The 22,787-nt window shown below is 44.6% G+C and overlaps 3 protein-coding genes across 3 annotated transcripts in view; all 3 read right to left on the reverse strand.

Moving 5' to 3' along the window:
- Positions 1–1,802: 1,802 nt before the first annotated feature.
- LOC307248178 (2-oxoglutarate receptor 1) lies at positions 1,803–5,941 on the reverse strand. Its single transcript, XM_080024452.1, has 2 exons — positions 5,149–5,941; positions 1,803–4,504 (listed from the first exon to the last, which is right to left on the reverse strand). The coding sequence occupies exon 2, from the start codon at positions 4,492–4,494 to the stop codon at positions 3,523–3,525; it is 972 nt and encodes a 323-aa protein (XP_079880578.1). The 5' UTR covers positions 4,495–4,504; positions 5,149–5,941; the 3' UTR covers positions 1,803–3,522.
- A 138-nt stretch (positions 5,942–6,079) lies between these two features.
- LOC307248177 (kelch-like protein 41b) lies at positions 6,080–13,955 on the reverse strand. The gene is made up of 8 exons (XM_080024451.1): positions 13,936–13,955; positions 13,519–13,616; positions 12,235–13,438; positions 11,493–11,650; positions 10,394–10,501; positions 8,648–8,833; positions 7,319–7,465; positions 6,080–6,580 (listed from the first exon to the last, which is right to left on the reverse strand). Exons 3-8 carry the CDS (start codon positions 13,345–13,347, stop codon positions 6,469–6,471), a joined length of 1,824 nt encoding a protein of 607 aa, XP_079880577.1. The 5' UTR covers positions 13,348–13,438; positions 13,519–13,616; positions 13,936–13,955; the 3' UTR covers positions 6,080–6,468.
- A 3,741-nt stretch (positions 13,956–17,696) lies between these two features.
- The window catches only part of LOC307247984 (uncharacterized protein), a 35,732-nt gene continuing 30,641 nt past the window's right edge, over positions 17,697–22,787 (reverse strand). Inside the window, exons 29-35 of the mRNA XM_080024164.1 lie at positions 22,665–22,745; positions 21,683–21,718; positions 21,546–21,582; positions 20,370–20,927; positions 19,460–19,710; positions 18,495–18,735; positions 17,697–17,909 (exon numbers count right to left, since the gene is read on the reverse strand). Of these exons, the coding sequence (XP_079880290.1) occupies positions 17,701–17,909; positions 18,495–18,735; positions 19,460–19,710; positions 20,370–20,927; positions 21,546–21,582; positions 21,683–21,718; positions 22,665–22,745 (1,413 nt within the window). The 3' untranslated portion in view covers positions 17,697–17,700. The remainder of the gene's footprint in view (positions 17,910–18,494; positions 18,736–19,459; positions 19,711–20,369; positions 20,928–21,545; positions 21,583–21,682; positions 21,719–22,664; positions 22,746–22,787) is intronic.

Below are 22,787 nucleotides of genomic sequence, written 5' to 3' on the forward strand. Positions count from 1 at the left end.
AGACAATCATCAATCAGGTGAAGGCAATACTCAGGATATTGCGACCGTCATGTAAACATCTTACCCTGATTATCTTAATCGGGTTAAACTCAAAATCAGTGCAACCACGACTCGATTAACAGACCTGGATCCCTCTTCAATCATTCCATTTGTCGCGGAATGCAAACAGCTAAACTCGGATATGATCGGTGTATCCAAACTGTGCATGCACCACAAAACCCAGCGATTCCGTTGAATATATTTGACCCGGAAAGAGTTAGACAGAGTCGATAGATAGACAACAGACACCCGACCGCCAGTAAACCCTTTTGGTCGGAGAGTGCAAACCTTTTTATGTTGGGTTTGAGGGAGGTTTTACCCGGACACGAGAACAAGTACTCCCTGTCAAGAACCCGACTACGCCACTCGCCATGGTAACTCTGGTTTATCAGTTATCACATTATACCAAACACCTAAAATTCATTATTATTATTATTATTGTTATAAATAATCTTATGAAATGTATATAATAATGCTCCTGTAGAAGCCACAAATCTATATGATATCAACTTTGTTTTTGTCATGGAAACTGCACTACCCATAATCCCAAGTGTAAGAGCAACTCCTCTGATTGGTGGAGCTCACTGTTACCATGGAAATGTTTACTGTATTGGCTGATGGATGCAAATGCTGACATTTATATACAGTTAAATTGTATCTATGAATGCACTTCATACTGAGGGTATGACCCTATGTCCCTATTCTCACCCATCCTTGAATTGAATAAACCATTCAGAGACAAAGGAAAACCAGTATCCAGCTTTTGTTTGTACTAGTCAGAACAAAGTATAAACCCACAGTATTTTAAATTTGAATACATCCATGGTCCCCCCACCTACCCCCACGGTGGCGTACTTTCATCAGGTTAGTTTTACTTTGAGTGTACGTATCTGCGCCCCCCTCCTTCCCCCGTGCCTTCCCACCCTTTCTAAAGCCAAAGAAAATCTCCCCATTCAAATGAATTGGTTTCAATTTTGTTCTGTGTAGCGCGAAAAAAAAAGTTGGACAATCGTACTCCAGGACACGGTTCGATAGATTAATCTTGGGGACTATGTGCAAGAAAAAAACGTGAGACTGGGTTGGCTTAACGTTGCAAAACACATCTGGGTGATTTGTCTGGCAACACTGGCTGTTAACATGAAAAGATATTAAAGATAATATTTATCAAATATCCATGTACAAAATTGGTAATATTTTTCATTTAATTATATTTCATTGGCAATAGTATATTTATTTTCAGGGACTTGGATACCAGAAAAAAAGATGGATGCAGTATTCAGATTTTTAGGTTAAAAGTCTCCATGAAATGGTGAGACAGGATAAAAGTTAAAGGATATGTTTGCTATTTTTCAACCCAGGGGATGTTGGATCCAAGCATTTATAACATTTTATATTTTAACGGACATTTAACCTTATAAATGCTTAAATGTCCACATTGGACTGCATTGAAGCTGCAGCACAGTTCTAAGTTTCTCACATTAAAGCAACATTTTTATAAGGCCTGAGTTGCAAAATAGCAAAACCATCATTTAGAATTCGATTTTCGGCCGTTATGTATCAATATAAAAGTGTTAGCATGTGGTTCGAAGGCCTACATAACACTGCTACATAACTGCGTAACACACATAACAAATTTGCCTATAATACTACGCAATACCTTTGAATCATCGTCGGAGGGAAAGAACCTTAGAACATACAATACAGGCCAACGGTCCCCAAAGAAAAAAAAGTCTTTATTGACAAGGTTAAAAAAAACTCAAGGGCAAGCAGTTAAAATGCAGATAAACCAGCAATATAAACGTGTGCGATGGACGGTTGCAGAAATTAAACTAGCTTGGGAGATACTACCCTGGTTGAGTTGAGGGCCAGGGAAGGACAAGTTCAGGGACAGAGAAATGAAGGACCGACAGGGTATCGGCACAAGTGGCCACTCACACAGCAGTACGTCATCATTGAAGCGGTACATAATTATAGATACACTCTTACATTTCTATTTAATTGCAACTTTCAAATAGTGCCTCTCTGGTCTGTGGATGGAGACAACTGGCTGGAAACCAACAAACAAATCACAATGTACATTCATACAAATTAGGGGTACGTTCGAGAGTAAGAAGGCGAGGAAAAATAAAAGCCACAGGGTTCGTAAAGCCTCCTTGCTACATTAATGACACCAAAGCCGCCAACGTCCAACCCATCAATTCCTGGAATTTCTGCACGACGCGTTCAAATTTTTTGATCCGACTGTTGTATGCGGTTTTCGGATTTGGTGTGAAACGCGTTTAACACTTATTGAAATCTCCGGCGTCTCTTATGCACTCAAAGTCAAAGCAGTTTAGAGCGGCGCCTGTCAAATGGTGTTTTTCTGCAAAACCGGGACGTTTTGGAGGCCTTTGAATAATCTGTCTTATTTATGAACTCAACCACGGGGAAGGAAATGTTTAAAGAAGAAGCAGAAGAAAAGACATACAGCGTCCCGGATTAAGGATGTAATATTCGGAAAAGCAAATGTTCCACCAATGGACAGATGAAGTAACCGTCCCCTTTATCTGTGGAGGATGCGTCTGTGTTGACAGAGAGAATTTGTTCCGGGAGGTTGGTGTTAGACAAGAACAAACTGTATGTTTAATTTTCAGCTTTAATCATCTACTCGCCAAGCATTTTTTCTCGAAATGCCACTCAGGGAGAACAGTCACTATTGTGTTGGAAACTACACGTCAGATTTAGGAATGGGGAATATACAGGATTTCTGGCCGGCTCAGAGAAATAATTAAACTCGCCAAAACCACTCTGAATTCTTTAAGCTGCTGTAGAATTGTGGCTCCAAAGTGATTTCACGAGTACAGCCCTATGGTTTTTTTTTTTTAAATCAGTTCCTTGCTGGAAAATAGGAAAACACTTCCTGTACATACATACCCTCACCAAAGCCACACATGTTAACACACAATCCCACACTCTGTGCTCAATGGACCATGAAACTATTTTTTTAGGAGGGGTTGGGTTATTGCTTGAGGCAGGGCCAGCTCTAGCCACTTTGCCGCTCTAGGCAACCTATTGGGGGGGGGGGGGGGGGGGATAAGAGAGTGACGGAGAAAGTGTCTGCATTACGCACGGTGCTTGCTTCGTTCCATTAGGAAAGAGTAAGATAAAATAACCTACATCCAAAATAAAAACACACTTCTCAGGCGCGCCGACCGTGCCTGGGTTGGCACTGTCAGCGTGTGGGTGCGGGTCAATCTCTGGTGACCCCCTAAGGGAGGCCTGAAACTCAGTTTGGGAACCACAGATCTAGAGGATGTAAACCGTTTTGAAAGTTCCAACATTTCCTATATCCCCTCTAAGTGATTTTAAGAAGGCTTACGTTGACCATACTGTGGCCAATGGAGTGCGTGTGAGGGAACAAATCATCAAAATGAGAAAGATGGCGACCAGTAAGGAGAGTGAAGTATAAAGTAGTTTGGTCACATTTGGCCACATCCAGCCTTGCTAATGAGGGCCAGATGGCGACCTGGACTTGGGCAGCCACCACTTGTAGCTGACGATTTGGAGAAAGGCCTGGTGAAACTTGTCCCCAGCCAGGGTGTACAGAGCCAGGTTAAAGAATGTGTTGAGTCCTGCCAGCGGCCTAGAGATGATGTACGCCCCGTGGATGCTTCGCTCCAGCAGGCACGGCAACTCCGGCCTCTGCTGGGCATCCACCCACAGCGCCCGCAGGATGTGGTACGGTAGGAAACACACAACAAACACCATCAGGATGAGCACGGTCAGCGACCGCGCCCGGCTCCGGCATGGGCTCCTGGTGTACGGCCCCTTTGCAAGTTCTCTGCCGATGCCGATGTAGCACAGCGTGACCACCACTAGGGGGAGCAGGAACCCCAGTGCCGTGAGAAGCCACCCGTACCACCACATCACATGGGTAGGCTTGTTGCTGGCAAAGTCCAGGCAGAGGGTCTTGTTGTGAGCTTCCTCTATGCTGATCATGGTCAACATGGGCGTGATCTCGGCAGCGGCCAACGCCCAGACCGCGGCGCACACTGCGATACCCCAGCTCTGCCTCTGGAGCCGCAGCGCCATCAGGGGCCAGACCACCACGACGTAGCGGAACACCGCCAGGCACGTCAGGAAGAGGACGCTCCCATACAGGTTTAAGTGGAAGCCAAAGCGAATGAAGCGGCACATGAAGTCGCCGAGTGCCCAGGTGTCCCCGTTGGTGTAGTAATAGACCAGGAAGGGCAGGGTGAGCACGTAGAGCAGGTCGGTCACGGCCAGGTTGACCATGATGATGCTGCTGCTCTTCCAGGGGCGGAGCTTGGCGAGGTAGATGCCAATGGAGGTGAGGTTACCCACCAAGCCCACAGCAAAGAGGAGGCCGTAGGTGATGGGGAGGTAGTAGCGTTTCATCAACCAATCCCAGTTGGTGCAGTTGTGCACGTCGCCGTAGTACAAGATGCCATCCATGGCTATAAAGCTGTGAGGGAAAATTAAGAGTTATGCTTATGTTCAAAAGGTCTTGGAGACTGTAGAGACTTCAAGGACAGAGGTTCCCAACATTTTTTCTTCAGGACCCCTCATTCAATCTGAGACCCCCTATGTAAAACACACAAGAATTTTGGCAGAAAATTGGCAGTCAGTGATGGGTTACATTTTCATGGTAGTGCAGGGTTTTTAAGAGGTACAACGGAGTAAAACACATATACATGGTTTTGTTATAACTAATAGTTGAACTGTAACAAAAATAAATAAATTAAATAGAAAATAAAAATCAAAGTATAGTTGAACGAACAGGATCCCAGGTTGGAAACGACTGGTTCCAGAGCACCCAGGGCCTCCTTGTTAAGAGAGGAAAACCCCCTCCGAGCACGTGTCACAATCTGTGAGACACTTTTCTTTCTGGGTTGACGTTCTGCTTCCCGAACAGGCTTCCTTCATTATGGATGTGAAGGGACTGGCAAGGTGTCATCTGCATAACAACGCAGGTACGGACGGATTTAATAAGGTGTCACGCTAACCGTCAATCCCGGAAAGAAAACACAACCACCAGTAATTCTAAAAGCTCATTATAAGTGTCATATTCAGCTGTATGGATACATAGATAAATAGAAAGATACTCACGGAAAGTAATTGTCTTCTGGTCAGCCTGTAGCCCCGGACTTTAGTGACACATCCCTCCTCCCACAGTCCGCTACTCTGCTCTCCCCACTACCTTCCTCGTCCCCAACACCGCCGACGCACCGGTGGATGTGAGTGGGTGGAGGGGTTATCCCTGCATCTCTCGGCTTAGCACAACCCTCCCGCGCTCGTGTGCGCGAGGCAGCGCTTTGCCGAGCAAAGTCCAGCGAAGAAAATAAGCAAAAAAAAACCAAACAAAAGAGGAATGCAGAACGGGAGGCAGAGGTGACTCCTCCGCCGGCAAGAAGAAGGACCTCTACCTCTGCGAGTCCTGTATGAAAGCCTTTATAAGAGGGTTTCCGGGAAGGGATTTTCCGTGGGGTATCGTCCTTGGGATTCCATCTACTCCCACGGTCAACAGGTCAAGGAAAACTCCACGCTGATAACAGAGCGCTAATGACTTGAGTGTAATATACCAATGTACAGGTAAACATCCCTGATGTTGGCCACTGAGCTGACAAACGGCCTTCAGTGAATCGCACGTGGCCATCTGCCAAATCATACACACATCTGGGAAATCATACAAAGATACCCCCTTAATGATTATTATCCCTTTGCTTTGGTAACAACGGCCTCTATTTTGCCATTGTGGTCCTTCGCTTATCAGACGTCCAAGATAAAATTTTGACATTTTATGTCGCAGGCTTTTTCCAGTCATACTGTATTGCTGTGTTCTAAGCCACATTAAAACCTTGTCTGTGACACTGCATTCCGGTGGTGATTCCCCTTGTTTGATTTAAACTTCCCTGTTGAGCGTCTCTAGTCGACCAAAACTACCGGGGAAACCACAACCAGACATCCGTGTGGTTATAGCGTGTAATAATGGTTGGTTTCAATATCCAAAATATCCATATGATCAAAACAAACACCAGGATAAGAAGTTTACGAATGTTTATTTTACAAAAGGAAGCGCTAGAAACAACGCTAGTAGTAGTAGCTTAATAGATCCATCTAGTTGAGCTTTTGCTTCCGTGTGTGTGTGTGTGTGTGTGCGTGCGTGCGTGGGTGCGTGCGCGTGTAATAGTTCCTTAAAATCATCTGGAGCTCACAGAGAGAGAGAGGGAGAGAGAGAGAGAGAGAGAATGAAATGTAGAGAATGAAATATCTGATTTGATGCACAGCAACTTGAGTCCAAGACGTTTAAATGCCAAGAGGACACCTGTGTGTGTGTGTGTGTGTGTGCATGTGTGTGTGCGTGTGCGTGTGTTGGGGATGGGGGGATAGGGGGGGGACGGAGGGATGTTGTATTGGAGCGGGGGGGCTCTACAGTTTGGGCATCCGGGCCGCATTGAGACGCATGGACACGCAGGACGCCCCGGCGGCGTAGCGCATCTCCCTCAGCATCCCGCCCCACTGCTTCTTGTCCTCCTCGAACCTGAGCGAGGGACAGCAGAGGGGCGAGGAAGAGAAGGGGGAGATTGGGGAAAAGGGAAACAAGAAACCAGAAAAACTCGAAATTGTACCAAAATACAGGCGTCATTTCGCAAAGGAAACAGTTCATTCAAGATTGAAGATTCAAGAGGTTATTTGTCACATACATACATACATACATACATTTCTAGTATGAAAAGTGTGTTCAAATGATATTTCTTTTTTGTGTGACTACTCTTATTAACTTTCATGTTGTCATTTAAAGTACACCTGTAAATTAATCATTAATATTTTGCAAGTACACTTAATAAAATCATATTGAAATATTGACCTCTCTTTATCTGTGCTTTTGCATACTTGCAGACTCATTCAAAAGTAACCAAAATGACAGGGACAATATATTGTTTTATATATACTTAAGCACATCTTAAATACAACTCATATAACACGAAGTACAACCTAAGAATTCAATTGATAACAACTTTAGCATAGTAATTGCATAAAAAGTAGACTAAATACAAGTAGTATACCTTCAGAGGACACACTTAAGTATACTGTAAAATAACACACTTAAGTATACTTTCAGATACATTTTTTCCGGAGAACCCTTGGGTTTAGACTCGAAGTACTATTTTCCTCTTTCGGCAGTTGAAAAACAACTCGCTACTCGCCGAGGGAACACGCCTCGCGGTTTCCTCCGTACGCAGGCACTGCTTTGGCGCAGAGCAGCGCGGAGACTTACTGCCAGACGTCGGTGACCTCGGAGGGGGCCACCTCCTTGTTCTCCATCTGGACGATGGCGAAGCCCCCCACGGCGTACAGCGAGCCCCCGTTGCTCACCAGGTTCACCGAGCTCCTCTCCTGAGGGAACTCTGTGAAGGACTCCCATCTTCCAGGGGGGCGGACGTCGACGACGACAACAACAGCAACAACGACAACAACGACAACAACGACAACAACGTGACCGTGTGAGGAGCACTGAAGTCTGAAGGCACATCGCGGTTTCTGCATCCCCCCAAACACACCTTGCTCACATCCCCGCTCTGAAATTCTCTCTTCTAATCCCCGAGTTAAGGGCCGGTGTGTTTTATTCACATCTGGTTGACTGTTGACTGGTTGGCTGTTACGGTGACCGCACATTCACGTTTAAAGCTTCGCTTATCAGAGAGTTGCTTTTCCTTTGCCCAAAATGACAGTCACACATTTGTGAGTGTTTTTGTACGCATGTTTTTAATTTAATAGCAAGTCAAAAAAATGGAATCCCCTCTGTACATCCCGAGTGCAACATTGCAACTTCCTTTTTCTGGTCTATTACGTTTGCGTAGTAAACAGCCTATTTGCAGGAATAAAACAGTCAAAGAAACTGAAAAACCTGAAAAACCTGATAAGGTGCACGGGTTTGCAACCGTTTAACATTCAAAGAGTGTCTAACAATGCCGTGAGCTTCCCGCTTTTGAAAAATGGAGATTGAACATTTCTTTTAAGACTTTGGACTGCACTGAATCCCAGAGAGAAGCTGCGGTAGAGCAGCAAGTTTCCCAGCAGTCAAAGCGTTTCGGAGAGGTCGTTCCTATGAACAGTTATAGACGATGGAAATCAACATTTGAATGAGGGCCGGGTTGGGAAATAGCAAACGCAGCCGTCAAGATGGCCAGAAACTGTATCGCCTTCTTTAAATGAGGATTTTTGTCTGTTCTTAAACTGTATGTTTTAATAGTGATAAAAATCCCTCTTCTCCAGTGTCTGAACGCACTGTTGCCGTTTTGTTTCTGTTCTGACCTGTTCTTATGAGTTTGTTGAGAACAACAAATAAGAAAATGTGTTTGCCTTGATTGTGAGACATTCCAACCTTTGTTTAGCCAATTTTTAGGCAAATAGTTACCACACGTGTTATTTTGAAAGCGGTGAAAAAATAAAAAAACAACGCACGTTTAACATTGCAGTACTGTCAAATTGGTTATTTATTGCGTACTTTTACCCCGGGAAAACTAAGCCCTTCCCAAACATCTTAGAAGATCCAATCCTCTACCAAAAACGTTATTGAAAAAGTTGAGAGTTGCCAACTTCATACTTGCTTGTTCCGAAGTCGTAGGTTTCGCAGGTGGCAGTGAGTCCGTCCTCGTTGACTCCCCCGGCCACGATCATCTTCCCCTTGTGGACGACGGCGCCGAACATGGCGCGGGCCATCTTCATGGCCGCCAGCTCCCTCCACTCCGCCTGCTTGTGGTTGTACACGAACATCTTGTTGAGGGCTTTGCTGTGGAACAGAGGGGGAGCGGAAAAACGTAGGGTTTATTCAATGTCGAATGAAAGATTCGGTGGTTCTCAACTGGTGGGTCTCGGTCCAAAACTGGGTTTATTTTTGGGTGTTTGTGTCCTCTTCTATTAAAAAATGCGCCAAATTTTCAGAGAAACAGCGCTTTTCATTTTGAAAGCTGAGGTAAAATTAAAACGTTTGAAGCGGTGGTTCTCAGCTTGTGGGTCTCGGCCCAAAACTGGGTCACGGGTCCATTTCTTGTAGGTTGTGGGTTGTTTATGTCCACTTCTTCAAAAACTGATATAAATATTTTTTTGAAATGTAGCGAATTTTCAGTGCTGCGCTGCTGTTTTGAAACACCGTCCGGGCAGGAGACTGTCCCACAACACCACACAGTCGTTGTCAGCCTCTCAAATGTAATCAAAGTGAGGGGGGTTTTTTTTCACAATTTTTTTTATTTATTTTGAAATGTCATTTCCGGCTTACGTCACAAAAGTCCCGCACCATCAGAGAGTTGTTGTTGTTCGCCAGCTCAAATGAAATCAAAGCCAATCTTATCGTATTGTCATTTCCTACCACTCAGCCGTTCCGCATCCGAGCTAACTGTGCATAAAAGCATTGTGGGTAATTGCACTCTTCATTTTTTTTTACTAAATTTTGAACGTTTCAGATCCTAAATTATGTTTGGGTTGTGAAAATCCTGAGACTAGACCAGTTGAGAACCACTGGTTTAAAAGCCAGATTTTGGGATTAGAGACAATAGGTGGCTTTGAACTTCAACTAGTCTAAAATACAACATAAATACAACCCCTAACCTAATCTATAATGTCATTTTCCATGGTTTTAAAGTTAACTAATTTTGGCAAAGTTGATGAACAATCTTTAAATGGAAAATACCACGAGAGAAGTGTATGTACAGTTGCACTTCCTGGGAACAAAAAGTGCATTTTGCATTTGCATCACTGCCCTGCTCTCATTTGGTTTTGGAGATAAAACAGAACAACTTAGAGTGGTTCAGACAATGGCGGATACAAGACTGGTATCTTTAGTTGTTGCTAGGTCATTGTTGTTTATTTGGTGGCCATGGCATTCAATTATTTTATCAGGTTTTGTGCCAAGTCCAAACCCACTCGACAATTTTCCAAAACTTATGACAACTTCAAGATAACAAACATGGCAACCGAAGAGCTCAGTTGAGCAATTAAAAACTATTATTACTTGTCTAATATTATCAGCCTATTTCTCCTATACTGTTTGTCTTATAAGACAAAAATATTACATTCATTCCCATATTCGTCACAAGTTGGATGAAGGAAACATTGACCGCTGATGCAAAATAATGCATTGGGGGGTGGGGGGGACTCTTGAATTAAATCTCAATTTCGAAGCTAAGAGGTCGGTCTACTAGACAGTAACTGCTGGAAGAGTTATGATATCAACGGGTCAGAGGTCAGCTTGGTAGAGGAGTGGACCCAAACAGCTGCGACTCACAGCAGGTGGTCACCCACGTCCAACCTCCATCACACACACAGGCGCTTATTTGTTTATTCCTTCACTCACTTGTCGTCCGTCTTCCCACCAATGCAGTAGACCAGCCCTTTGTGGGAGACCACAGCATGGCCGTGGATCTTCAGGGGAAGTTTTTTGGTCTCACTCCACTTCATCCTCCTGGGAAAAGGGAAAATATCCAAAATCAGTTCAGTTCAGTCTATTTGCACATTCAAGGACATCCCTATGCTCTCAAATAGGCAAATAAAGCCCTCCTCCAAAACTCTCAAGCAAAAGGTAGGACCTCCTACCTTTTGAAGGACTTCCTAGATGGCTACGTGTCCTACACGGCCTTGAGTGGTCAGAGATACAGTGAACAGTGAACATAGCAATATACTTCTCCGTTCTCTGTTTCTCCACCTGTATTATACTGTCCATTGGTAGTGTTTGTTGAAAATGTCTCTTTATTTCAAACTAAATGGTTTGCGTCTGCCCAGGCCACGCGTTCTTAAAAGCCAGAAGATTTAAATGACTTGCAAGTAAATATTCCACAAGTTTGAAAATGTGAATTATCTTCAAATATCCCCGTGGCGGTTCTTCCTCCCACACGCCACCTGAGTTGCATTTTCAGGGCAACTCCGACACAGAGACACAGGCAGAGATGCAGCCACAAAGGGATGCAAACACACCGGTTTATTGCAGAGAGTGGGCGAGATGTAACAAGCCGGGAGAGATGGACACATGTCATGACAGGGGCTCTCCTCAGGTGTGCGTGAGGATGAGTGGTTTACCTGTTGCTCGTTGATTGCTCTGACGAGTAACAGGCGTACAGCCACCTCTCATCCCGGCCCCAATTACCTAGACCCAAGACAGGTGTGGCTGCTTAAACCACACCACCTCTACACCACAAGTCCCAAATGTGAAAATCAGTCAAATCCAAAACAAAGAGTACAGTTCCAACAGGAGTGACTGAGAAAAAAACAAACATTAAGTGACATCTACTATAGTGAGAAGTGAGGTATACTGAGGCTAATCAGTCAATGTCACACATTCGATGTTTCAAGGAAGCGAGAGCTAAGTGTCTTTTTAATTATCGCCTGCATGGCAAGACGAAAAAAAAAAGCAAAAGGGAAGGCAGGAAGTAAAAGAAAGAAAGACTGAAAGGACTCACTCGACGTCATAGCACATGACGCTGTCCAGCGACTCATTGGTCTGGAGGTCTTTCCCAGCGACGACGAAAAGCAGGTTGTTGCTCTCCCCGATGTTGAAGAGGCATCTGGGGGACGGCATGGGGGGCAGCGCCACCCAGTCAGACGCCAAGGTATCCAACTACAAAAGAAGATTTGGAGCAGAAATCGATATAAAGAGAAATCCTTTCCTTCTAGTTCTTACTGCATATTGTTGCGTTAATACCACAGTCATATGCAGGGTTGGATGCCTCTGTCTCTCGTACCACATCATTCTTTAAACAATATTTAACAATGTGAGATGAACCAATCTACCGGTCTAATATGACAATAATATGGATAATTAGAAGGGGTACATTTGTACCAATGCAATTTTTTTGTACAAGGAATTATCTGCATTAAAACAACCTTCCTTTTAGACTGAAGAGTTTGAGCTAGAAGTCATCAGCAAGTCAAATAATGAACTAAGAAAATTGTCTGGTTTATTTCACTTACATCCTGCATTTGTTTTTCTTTTCCCTAGCAACTAATTTTGAGCAATCGGGTTATTTTCTATTCCATTTATATTATGCTATCTTTTATATAATTACAGCAAAGTTGTTTAATTGTTCTTAAGCAGCGTTTTGACATTACTAACTATAATCATATTCAAGGAGTCCTGGGCTCAAATGAATAAGAACAGAAAAAAACATGGACGCTGTATCTCAACCATTATAATTTGCTTACCGTGTACAAATAGCACTGCAGTGGCAGGGCCTTGTTTTCTTCATCCACAAACAGTCCTCCGATGATGTACAGCTGGTTCCTCTCGGACACCATGCTGACGTGATTGCGGGGGACCTGCTCCGACATGGCCGCCAGGAAGCACTCGTTCTCGCTGACGTCGTAGGCCACTGCCGCCGTGTCATTGATCATCAGGATGAGGTCGCGTGTGTGCATGCCCAATCGGCGTTTGTCATTCAGGAAACTGGGGACCGGGCTGTCCTCATCTTCGCCCCCTTCCTTATCTGCTCCCGCCTCGCCTTCCACCTTCTTGGGCTTCTCCGGAAGCTTTCCCTTGTAGGCGTCGCTGACGACCTGGATCATCTTCTGAAGCTTGGGGTCAGCCTTGATGATTTCGTCGGTCTCCACCTTGTCGTGGAAGTACTTCTCCGGCAGGAGACGGAAGCGGATGCAGTTGAAGGCGTCTCCCAGGATCTTGAGGCGGTTGTCCTTATCGTGGCGGACCCAGGCCATGACAGCCTCAAACACCAGCTCTTCCCTCTCCACGTTCAGCGAGTCGCCGCCGACGATGGCGAACAGCTCGTGAGCCGCAATTTGGAGGAACTCCTCCTCCTTGTAGAGAAGCTCAAATCGATCGGCAATGTAGTTGCGGGCTGCCACGGCCAGCCTGGGGCAGTTGAGCACCAGACCCATCCTGAAGATGGCCAGGCAGTTGGTCAGGGACAGCTTCTTCTGAAGGTAGTTCACACACACTGTAAATACAGAGGGGATCTGGAAACGGTTGGCCACTGCAAATATGTCCTGAACATTATCGTCGTTGAGGTCTATCTCGGCCGAGTACAGGTACTGGATGACCATGTCCAAAATGGAAGGGTTGACATCCTCCAGGACCACCTCCTTGGTGTTCGCCACCTCCTTTCCGTCCTCCCCAAAGAAGATTTCCCTGAAGTAGGGGCTGCAGGCGGCCATGATCAGCCGGTGGCAGGGGAAACTGCGGTCGCCCACTTTCAGGGTGCAGTCCACAAACTTGTTCTCGTTTAGCAGTTCCTTCAGGCCATCCTGGAGCAGGGTGCTCTGGAACAGGCGCAGCTCCTCCTTGATGGCGTTGGGGTCCATTGTGTGTCAGGAGGGGACGAGGCGAACAAGGGGGATTGTGGACAGAGGAAGGGAGATGGCGGCGGCAGGTCCTCTTGGCAGTCCGTCCTGGCTGGAAAAGGCAGAGTGCTGAAAAGGGTTCCGGCCTGAAGACCCTGCAATTTAATCCTGCCACTCGCTAAATATAGCTACCTCTGCTGTCCCCCGTTCCCTGCCTGCTTCAGCAGTGATGGAATCTGTCTAGGCCAAATCAGAGCCCGAGCCCGAGCCCATGCAGCTGCTGTCCCGGACTGAAAGAAGCAACTGGGGGTTCAGGGCTGGGGATACACCTCCATGACTCACTTCCCCAAACCACCATTTGGCTAAGGCTACGGACAATACACGTCAAACCTCTTGAATAGCACGGGGCTTATGTAGAACATTTTACTGGAACGGAGGTTGGAGGAGTGAAGTACTATTCCTGTGAACTTTTCAAAGGATGATATTTATTTATACAATATTTATTTATTTATCTATATTTACTTATTCATCCATTTAATCATTCATTCAACTCAAGCGCTGACATCCGAGAACTTGAAAATATTCACCAAGCCAGCTCCCGAAACTTACCTCTTCGCCAACCCGAAACCAAGTAGTTCACAAGAAAACCCCGGCACAGAAGTACAGAACTGCATTATTTAAGTTTGATTCAATTGTCCCCAATGTATGGCGAGTGCTTTGTGCTAGAAATAGACGTGGAACACGATTGGGGGTGTGGAAGGAAGGGAGGGAGGGAGGGAGGGAGGAGTGTAGCAGCTGCTGGTGGAACAGGTGAAAAGCAGAAACACTGAGTTGTGCTCACCTCGCGGCAGCGTGAGTGCTTCTTTGGCTTATTGTTGAGAAGGTGAAAAGTCAGCTGCTCGGTGTGATGTGTATTTAAAGGGTCAAAATACATGAATCGACATCAGACTTTCAATTTCGTCAATTTCAAGGTGAATTATTTTGTCATTACTATATGAGAAGTCGGAAGAGGGGATATTGTACTTGGCCGGGCTGCTATAATTGATTTTTCTTTTTTTTTTTTTATGCGAAATACATGACTTGACAGTTAAAGGTCTTTTCACATCGCATGCAACTGACTCAATATTAGCATTAGTACATTTATGCAGCCTTATTTTCTAAAGGAAGCGGCGAGGAGTGCATCGAGTTAGATAACAACTCTCCTGTGGGCCGCACTAAAGATAGATCAGACTTTGCGTCTTGTCGAGGTGTAGCAGTGTCTGCCGTGTAATTTAAGCGCAGGGAAAACGTATTCTGCCCGGGAAGACACAAGGCACCGCTTTCTAGGACCAGAAAATACAAAAATGCTTTTTACTTAAGACAACCAAACCCTCACATATATTTGAATTTATTTATTTTTTTATACATATACATATTTTAGCACCGGAGTGGGATGTATTGGCAGGGTTTAGTACCGCCAAGTATAAATCTCAAACATATACTTAATATATACGTTTCTTTTCTTGTTTCACAGTCAGTTTACTTTAATGACACAACGGCTAAACAGTGGCTAAAAATAAAACAGAGGTGATCTGACGTTCATCCCACATCACGGAGCCAGAAAGTTCATCATCGTCGTCATCATCATCATCATTCCACAGCAGAGGGCAGTATCTAACTCTATGTCCACACACACACACACAAACATACACACACACACAAACATACACACACACACACACACACACACGCGCGCACGCGCGCACACACACACGCCGTGAGTGTTAAGTGCTCTGTCCATCGACCTTCTGGAACATAATGTGATTACAATGAACTAATTGCGTATAACTGTTCTGTTAGGGGCAGAAATAACATAAAACAAAACAATATAACATGACATAATATAACAATAAATGACATTACATTATGACCTTATCAAATACAAACAATAAAAAAAACACATTTAAAAACGAAACAAAAAAAAGGACATGTGCCTTTGTTTATGTTAGAGGTTTCATTTGCTGCTATGTTTATTAACGGTGCAAAAAAATGTATTTATGGCGTTCTAAACACCCCCGTTCAGTATAAAAAGTACAGTATTTTATAAGTAAAAACAAAGCAATATTCAGTATTGTTTACAGTGTTATGTCTCTTGTCATGTCTGACTGTGTGACAAAAATGTGATTTCTACATTTGATTTGATGTCATGCAGCTTTTTGGTAACGCAGTGCTTTGAACCATATGTTTCTGATTACATAAACATAATTATACACAAAAAGGAGGTATCTATGTATCTCTCAAACACTAGAATCTTCATCTATAGAAACTACAGACGGTATGTGACCCACCGCGTACTTTGGGGTCAAATTTTCAAATTTGACTTTTTCTTCCCCCCCCCCCCCCACATAATATGAAAGTGTAAAATCAGAGCTTCAGATTTAGGTTTTGGAAACAGAAGTTCTGAAAAATCAGGCTTTAAAGGTTTAGAAGCACTTCCAGACTTGCAAAACAAAATACACATTTAGCACCACAATTATTGCTTTAAATGGTTACATCTGGATAGCGCTGTACTCCCTCAATTAGATAATGTTGAATGTGTATTTTCTGAAACAATATTTGAATCACTAATTTATAAAAAAAATATTGGAAAATGCACAATTTAAGTTAATCCTTTAATTTTAAGTTGAAGATATTTTTTTTCATTCTAAGTTCATGCTCAACATACTAGAATGCCCCCTCTGTTATTCTGTAACTTCCAAATGTTCCCATTTCCTGCATTTGTTGTTTTATAGCAATGATCCTTTTAAGAGAGTGGCACTTTCAGCCATTTGCATCGCTGCGCCGCCGCCTCCAGCTCGGCAACAAGATCGAGCACTTCTGCCGCCCTCTTCTCATAATCCACAACAGTACAGAGATGCTACGTTTTCACGGAGAAGTGAAATTCGTTGCTTCTGGTGTTTTATTTGTTGTGGTTTCTCTAAAACGTTGTTTGCGGAAGTGACGTCAGCTCTTCCTCTTCCTCTCCTCTGAGGCGTCGAAGTGCAATACTTTTTTTACCATACCAAGAAGACCCGGTGTACTCTGGGTTCATTTATAACGCTATTTTATCGAAACGGTTTAACATTCCGACTTGACGTCACACGGAAAACAGTACGGAAGGAGGGTTTTGATCTGCATGCAGGGAACCCTCAGATCACCGTTTGCTCTGTTTAACAAGTTGGTGAGTGACTTTTTTTTCCCCTTGCGAAATGCTGATCCATCAGGTAGCCTCTGCCTTTTAATGTTTATCTACTATTTAGAAATCTCACTGAGTTCTGAAAATGAGTAGAGAGGTAGAAAACAACTAATCTGCGATAATCTAATTTCTGACCGAGAATGGAATTTCCGATGTTTTTCATGTCTTGCCAACAGTACAACGCTGTGAAGTGCTGATTAAGATGTGGTGGGTCACATACAGTATATATATCATCTATGAGTACAGTAAAGCGCAATGTGGAGCTGGTGTATTGGTGTTTCTAGTGCATGAGTCGTTAGGGGTACGACAACAGAAATGGGAACATAAAGCCGGCCTTATTCTGAATGCGACAAACGACAACAAACTCAAATCTTTCAACTGTTTCGGTCGGTTGGAAGCCACTGTTGCTAAGCAACTGCTAAGCGGAGTTGAAGTTTAAACTAAATTAAACTGCGGGTTACATACTGTATAAACTGTACACTTGACAGAATATATATATATGTGTTATATATATATATATATATATATATATATATAAAATGCAATAAACATTGGATGTTACCATATTAACCATATAATGAATCTTCGGTTTTATGAATTCATTTTGCATTTGAAAAAAGATTGAACTCCCCGAAAAGTTAAAAGACAATGTTCATAAAGTTAACACTATTTAAAGGAAATTTTAAGCGACCTTCCATTCAGTGAAAATTGCAAATCCAAGTTTTGGAAAAACAGAAAAATGAAAGTTATGGAGCAGAGCGGCAGGAAAGCAGCTGGATGCAAAACCTTGACACAGCTCATGCGACAGCCACTGGGAGGCAGGATCCCACTGATGGATGCGTTTTTGGATTCTGTCTAAAGTCAGTCAAATTTATCGTCAAATGAAGGATGTACGGCTGAGAATTATAAAAAATCGACTGAATCACATGAACCCCCCCCCCCCTACAACTCTTTCTTTCTGGGAAATGAGATCCCGATGTATGGCAGCTGGATTCATCCTCAGGGAATCGGAAACCAGGCCGAGCACTCAACACTTGTTCACATTTGAAAACACTAAAATCATTTTATAGTCTTGGAAAAAAAACAAAAAAAAAACATCTCAGAAACAATGGCGGGGAACGATGTAAAAATGATGGATTGATCGATCAGATCTGGATCCATCAGAGTACACCGGTGGCGGCGCTCGTCGCCACACACGTCCTCTTGCACTCGGCCTCGGTGTCGAAGCGGTTGGTGTTGCCGTTGCAGCCACCGAACCAGAACTGGGCGCAGGCGTTGGCCTGCTTGTCGTAGTACCAGCGGATGTTGTAGTCCCGGCATGGGCCCTGGTCTAGGGCCAGGGCACAGCGCGGGTCCAGGGGTGCAAACTCTAGAACCAGGAGAAAATTGAGAGAGCAGGGGAAGAGGGAGGGAAGGAGAGAGAAGGAGAGAAATAATCTTCTCATCAAATAAATTACACATAATATGTAAATACTATACAAAATATATAATATAAAACAATAATGACAAAAAAAGATGATTCAGTCATAAGAGACAACTAGAGTAGAAAAAAAAAATCTAGTATAAATCAGACTAGAATAGAATAGAACTGAACAGACCACAATACAATATAAAAGAATATACAAAGAAGAGAATGAAATAGAACAGAATACATTATAGGCTAGAATAGAACTGAATAGACCAGAATGCAATAGCATAGAACAGAGTATAATAGAAAAGCACAGAAGTGAAAAGCATAGAAAAGTATGGGTCAGAAAAGAATAGACCACAATTAGAATAGACCAGAATATTTAAGAGCAGAAGAATTGAAAAGAACAGAACATAAATGGATAGAACAGAATTTACCAGAAAATCATAGACCACAGTACAACAAAATAGAAGAAAATAGAATAGACCACAATAGAATAGAATACAAAAGAACAAAATAGAATCGAAGATAACAGACTCGCCGTACCTTTTGGGAGGGCTGGCCGTGGTACAGGCACATACTGCACGGCTCCGCCTGCGGAGGAAGTCGTCTCGTTGGGAGAAGAGGAAGAGGAGGATGAGGATGAAGAGCCTCTGGTGTTTGAGGAGGAGCTGCCCTTGCCTCCTTGGACGGGTTTGGTGGACGTGGTGTTGCGGGTCAGTCCTTCACCGCCGCGGTTCGGGGTCTCCACGTGCCCGGTTGTTCCGCCTCCCGTCTGATGGAGACCCTGAGAAAAATCGATGCGATTCTTATTTCATAAAAACTACAAAGGCGCTTCATAGTTCATTATTATTGTCGTGCTTGTTTGTAATGTATTAATCCAGGGTTTCTCAAACTGGGGTCTCCTAGGGGGCGTTGAGGGAATTTCAGGGGGTAGATAGCGATTGATAAATATGTTTGTCAAATCTCACAGCAGCCATGAGCAAAGCATGAGGCAATAAAAATAAAGTGATCCAATTTGAAAAAGACAACATACAATAAACCCAAAAAATAACAAATGTAATGCATAAAATATAATTTCAGTTATTGAAAATAATTTATTACATTTGTTTGCTATAGATTTTTGTATTTATTTTGGCATTTTATTTTTATAGCCCTCAGAAAACGAGGGTGACATTTTATTTCTTTCATTTTTTGGATTTAAGTGGGGCCCTTCCATATATAAGGTTTGGCAATCACTGTATTAATGCACTATTTACACTTACTACTACCGTCTCAATAAGCGTGTCTTGCAGATGATCGTTGATTGATTGACTATTGTAAAAAAGACACCATGCACTGAGACACAAACCCTTCTCCAAATATTGTCTATTATCATTATATAGCTGTTGGGCTGATATCGCACAGGGAAATCACTGGGACGCATATTGAGGAAAATAAATAGCATGTTTCGATTTTTGGCAGCAAGATTTTTTTCTACGCGGTTGAGTTGAGATGGATCCGGTTCGCACCTGCCCCTGTCCAGATGTGCCGCCGCCGCCGCGCTCGACCGGAGCGCCGGCATCGACGCTGCTGCCCGTCTGCCTCCCTCTCTGCAGCTCCAGCTCGTTAGTGGGCCCGTAACCATGGCTACCGCCGATGACGTTCCTGTTGCCGTAGTGGCCGTTTTGCCCGAAGCCGTTGTAGCCGTTGGTCACCCGGTTGTAAATGAGCGCTCCGTTCTCGTCCTCGCAGAACTGGCTCACCAGCTTGGATTCCAGCGCTTGGATTTGGGGGAAAATGGAGAATTATATTTTAGAACCACAGGTGGACTAGGCAGACTATTATCTCCTTACATTATAATACATTTATACCGTTTCTCAACTGGTCAGGCCTCAGGATCCACATTTGTCCTCTCTCAACCTCAATCTTATTTTTCAATCATTGGAAGGACCAACCCGCTACAATAGCAACTTCATTCCTGAGTGGCCGCGATTGCCCCACTGCAATACAGCGATGGGTCAACTTAAAAGACTCCTGTTGACATGACCGAAGAATACGTTTTATGTTGGAAACCACAGCGATCACAACGACCTCGGAAGATTCACCTGCGTACAACAGCCGTGCGATGGTGTGGGACGCTCCCGATGTGAGGTCATGAGAGCCAAGGGCCGCGAACAGTGTTTCAAAATAAATGCACCGCATCTGAAATTCTAAGAGCCTTTTTGAAGAAGTGGGCGTGTACACCCCGCGGTCTACTCGAAAGGGACTCGGAACCCACCGGCTGTTTCACTTCCAAGGTTTACTACGACAAGCAACTTATTATGGGATCTAAAATCAGATGCTTTGAATTAGTTCCAGCAAGTCCAAATAAGCTATCGCGTATTCCAAAAACAAACCCCACAACGGATGGGGACATAACTACCGCCGCGCTCTCCTCACCCGGCAACGTGTTGAAGTCGTCGATGAGGAACATGTGCTCGGTGTCGGGGTCGGAGGCGATGAGGTTGAGCTCCCGGAGGAACTCGGCCTGCGTGGGGTCCGAGGTGTTGACGATGCCCAGCGCGAACATCTCGATGTTAGCGGCGTGCGCCTCCCGCACGGCGATGTCCAGCTTGACGGGCTCGCGCTTGTCCGTCTGGCCGTCCGTGATGACGACGGCCACCTTCCCGACGCCCGTGCGCGCGCCGTGGAAGGCCTCCTGCGTGGCCTTGCGGATGGCGGTGCCGGTGTGCGTGCCCTCGCCCATGTAGGGGATGTTCCGCACCGCCTGCTTCACGTCCTGCTTGGACATGTGGCGCACCAGGTTGAACTCCACCCGCACCTCCAGGCTGTACAGCACCAGGCCGATCCGGGTGGCGTTGCGGCCGACCGTCACGCGGTCCACCAGCGCCGTCACAAAGTCCTTGATGATCTCGAAGTTCTCGGGGCCGACGCTCTCTGAGCTGTCGATGACGAACACCAGCTCCATGGGACGCTCCTTGCACTTTACACCACATCCTGGAAAAGGGGTTGCGCGGAGAGTTAAAGTGAATGGTGCGGAGATTTAATCGTCTCTGATTGTCTTTAATGATTTACCCAAAAGACGCCATCCTTTGACGCGGAATCCGTGACGTCAGCATTTTCCTGAATAATTGTCGTAATTGTTAGCTGACTATTACGCTACGAGACCGAGAATTCCATTCGAAACTGCTGTTTTTTTCCCCCAACTTTCCCGATTACGATCGTCTTCGCTCTACAAGGCTCAAATTATTTTCACCTTCTCATCAAGAGATTTTTTTATCTATTCATTGAGATGGTGGAGATATCATCTGTTCTACCCTATCCACAGTTTACCGACCACAACCAGCTGAGCTGCTTGATCACATTCACCTCGGCTGTCTTGCATTTATTTTGCGTGGAAGACCCCGCCACCAACAGTGTAAAACAGCATGTAGAGGAGCACATGCACAACGCAAATGCATTGAATGTCTGCTTCTCATACAGGTTGCAAATATGAGATTTATTTCCCCCAAAATAATCTGACGGATTAGGGATTACCACAGAATCTTGATTAAATCTTGGTGCAAATGATTGTGGAATACATTTTGCAGAACAAACGTGAAAAATATGTTTTACCACAAATTTCTTTGATCATCCGAATGATGTCCTCCCTCTGAAATGAATGAATGAAATCAAACAATTTATGAAAACAGAAAGTGGAACACATGCTGAAAAGTGTGAATAAAAATGGCCGTCACGGGGGGGGGACTTACAGTGAGGCCGGCTTCACCTTTGACCCCAGGCCTGCCCTGAAACGATGAAAGAAAACGGTTATGTTCTTCACAGTGTTTTGCCTCAGTCGGCATGGTCAGTACATATACACCGTATGCAGTATTTTCTGCCATTTTGGAAATCTCCCCATGTACCAACACAAAATATGGCATTGGTGTTCCATCAACATGCCTGAACAATTTTAACAAAAAGGGACTGGGTAAAGAATGTCTGAGATAATAAATTATGAATGAATGAATATGAAATTCCGATTCTGTGTCGCAGTAAATAATCTGTCCACGTCAGAGTGTCATAGGACCTTGAAACGTGTGGCCCAGTGCATTACACTGTTGCCTTTCCAGCAAGAATTGCCCTGGGTTCGATTCCCGCCTGGGGCGCTGTTGGCACCGTGCTCCGGCGGGTTACCTCCCAATAAGGGGCCTTTCTGTGTGGAGTTTGCATGTTCTCCCCGCGCTCACATGGGGTTTCCTCCATCTAACATCAGTAAGGACCCCCACCAAAAACATGCACAACATCATCGTCCGACCAGCGATGGACATTTGGAACCAGGTCCTCGGGCGCGTCGTCAAATGCTGCCCACTGCTCCTGGCTGCCCCCCCGGAGGAAGGGATGCCAGGATGGGTGAAATGCAGAGAACCCATTTCACTGGCCACCATCCAAAGCATGTGTGTGTGTGTGTGTGTGTGTGTGTGTGTGTGTGTGTGTGTGTGTGTGTGTGTGTGTGTGTGTGTTGTAGCGCCGTGTCCTGTGACAAATAAAGATTCTTCTTCTTAAACTGGGCCCAACCACCAAGGACAGCACCCTCAAGGGTCGTACCAAGTTTGACATTGATGGGTAAAAAAAACTATTTGGTGGTCCCTCACTGCGAATTTCTTTCAAGGGTTGCGAGCGACTTCATACTTTTTGGGGAGTTATTGGTTTAAGATTCATCAGGCCTTGATAAGGATCATAATAGCGTCTTACAGATTCTCCAGGGACCCCAGGATGTCCAAGGTCGCCAGAGATTCCCTTGAGTCCCCTCTCACCCGACGAGCCACGGTCACCCTGTCAAACGCCACAGGAGGAAACAGTCATGGCCGAGCAAAC

This window comes from Zeus faber (assembly GCF_960531495.2).
Source record: "Zeus faber genome assembly, chromosome: 2".
NCBI classification, from domain to species: Eukaryota; Metazoa; Chordata; class Actinopteri; order Zeiformes; family Zeidae; genus Zeus; species Zeus faber.

Excerpts from the sequence above, each read along its gene's own strand:
- LOC307248178 (XM_080024452.1), bottom strand. The coding sequence starts at position 4,494 with ATGGATGGCATCTTGTACTACGGCGACGTGCACAACTGCACCAACTGG.
- LOC307248177 (XM_080024451.1), bottom strand. The coding sequence starts at position 13,347 with ATGGACCCCAACGCCATCAAGGAGGAGCTGCGCCTGTTCCAGAGCACC. Across the intron at positions 10,502-11,492 it reads GTCATGTGCTATGACGTCGA|GAGGATGAAGTGGAGTGAGA; the intron begins GTGAGTCCTTTC and ends CCCTTTTCCCAG. Across the intron at positions 6,581-7,318 it reads GAGGTCACCGACGTCTGGCA|GTTCGAGGAGGACAAGAAGC; the intron begins GTAAGTCTCCGC and ends TCCCTCGCTCAG.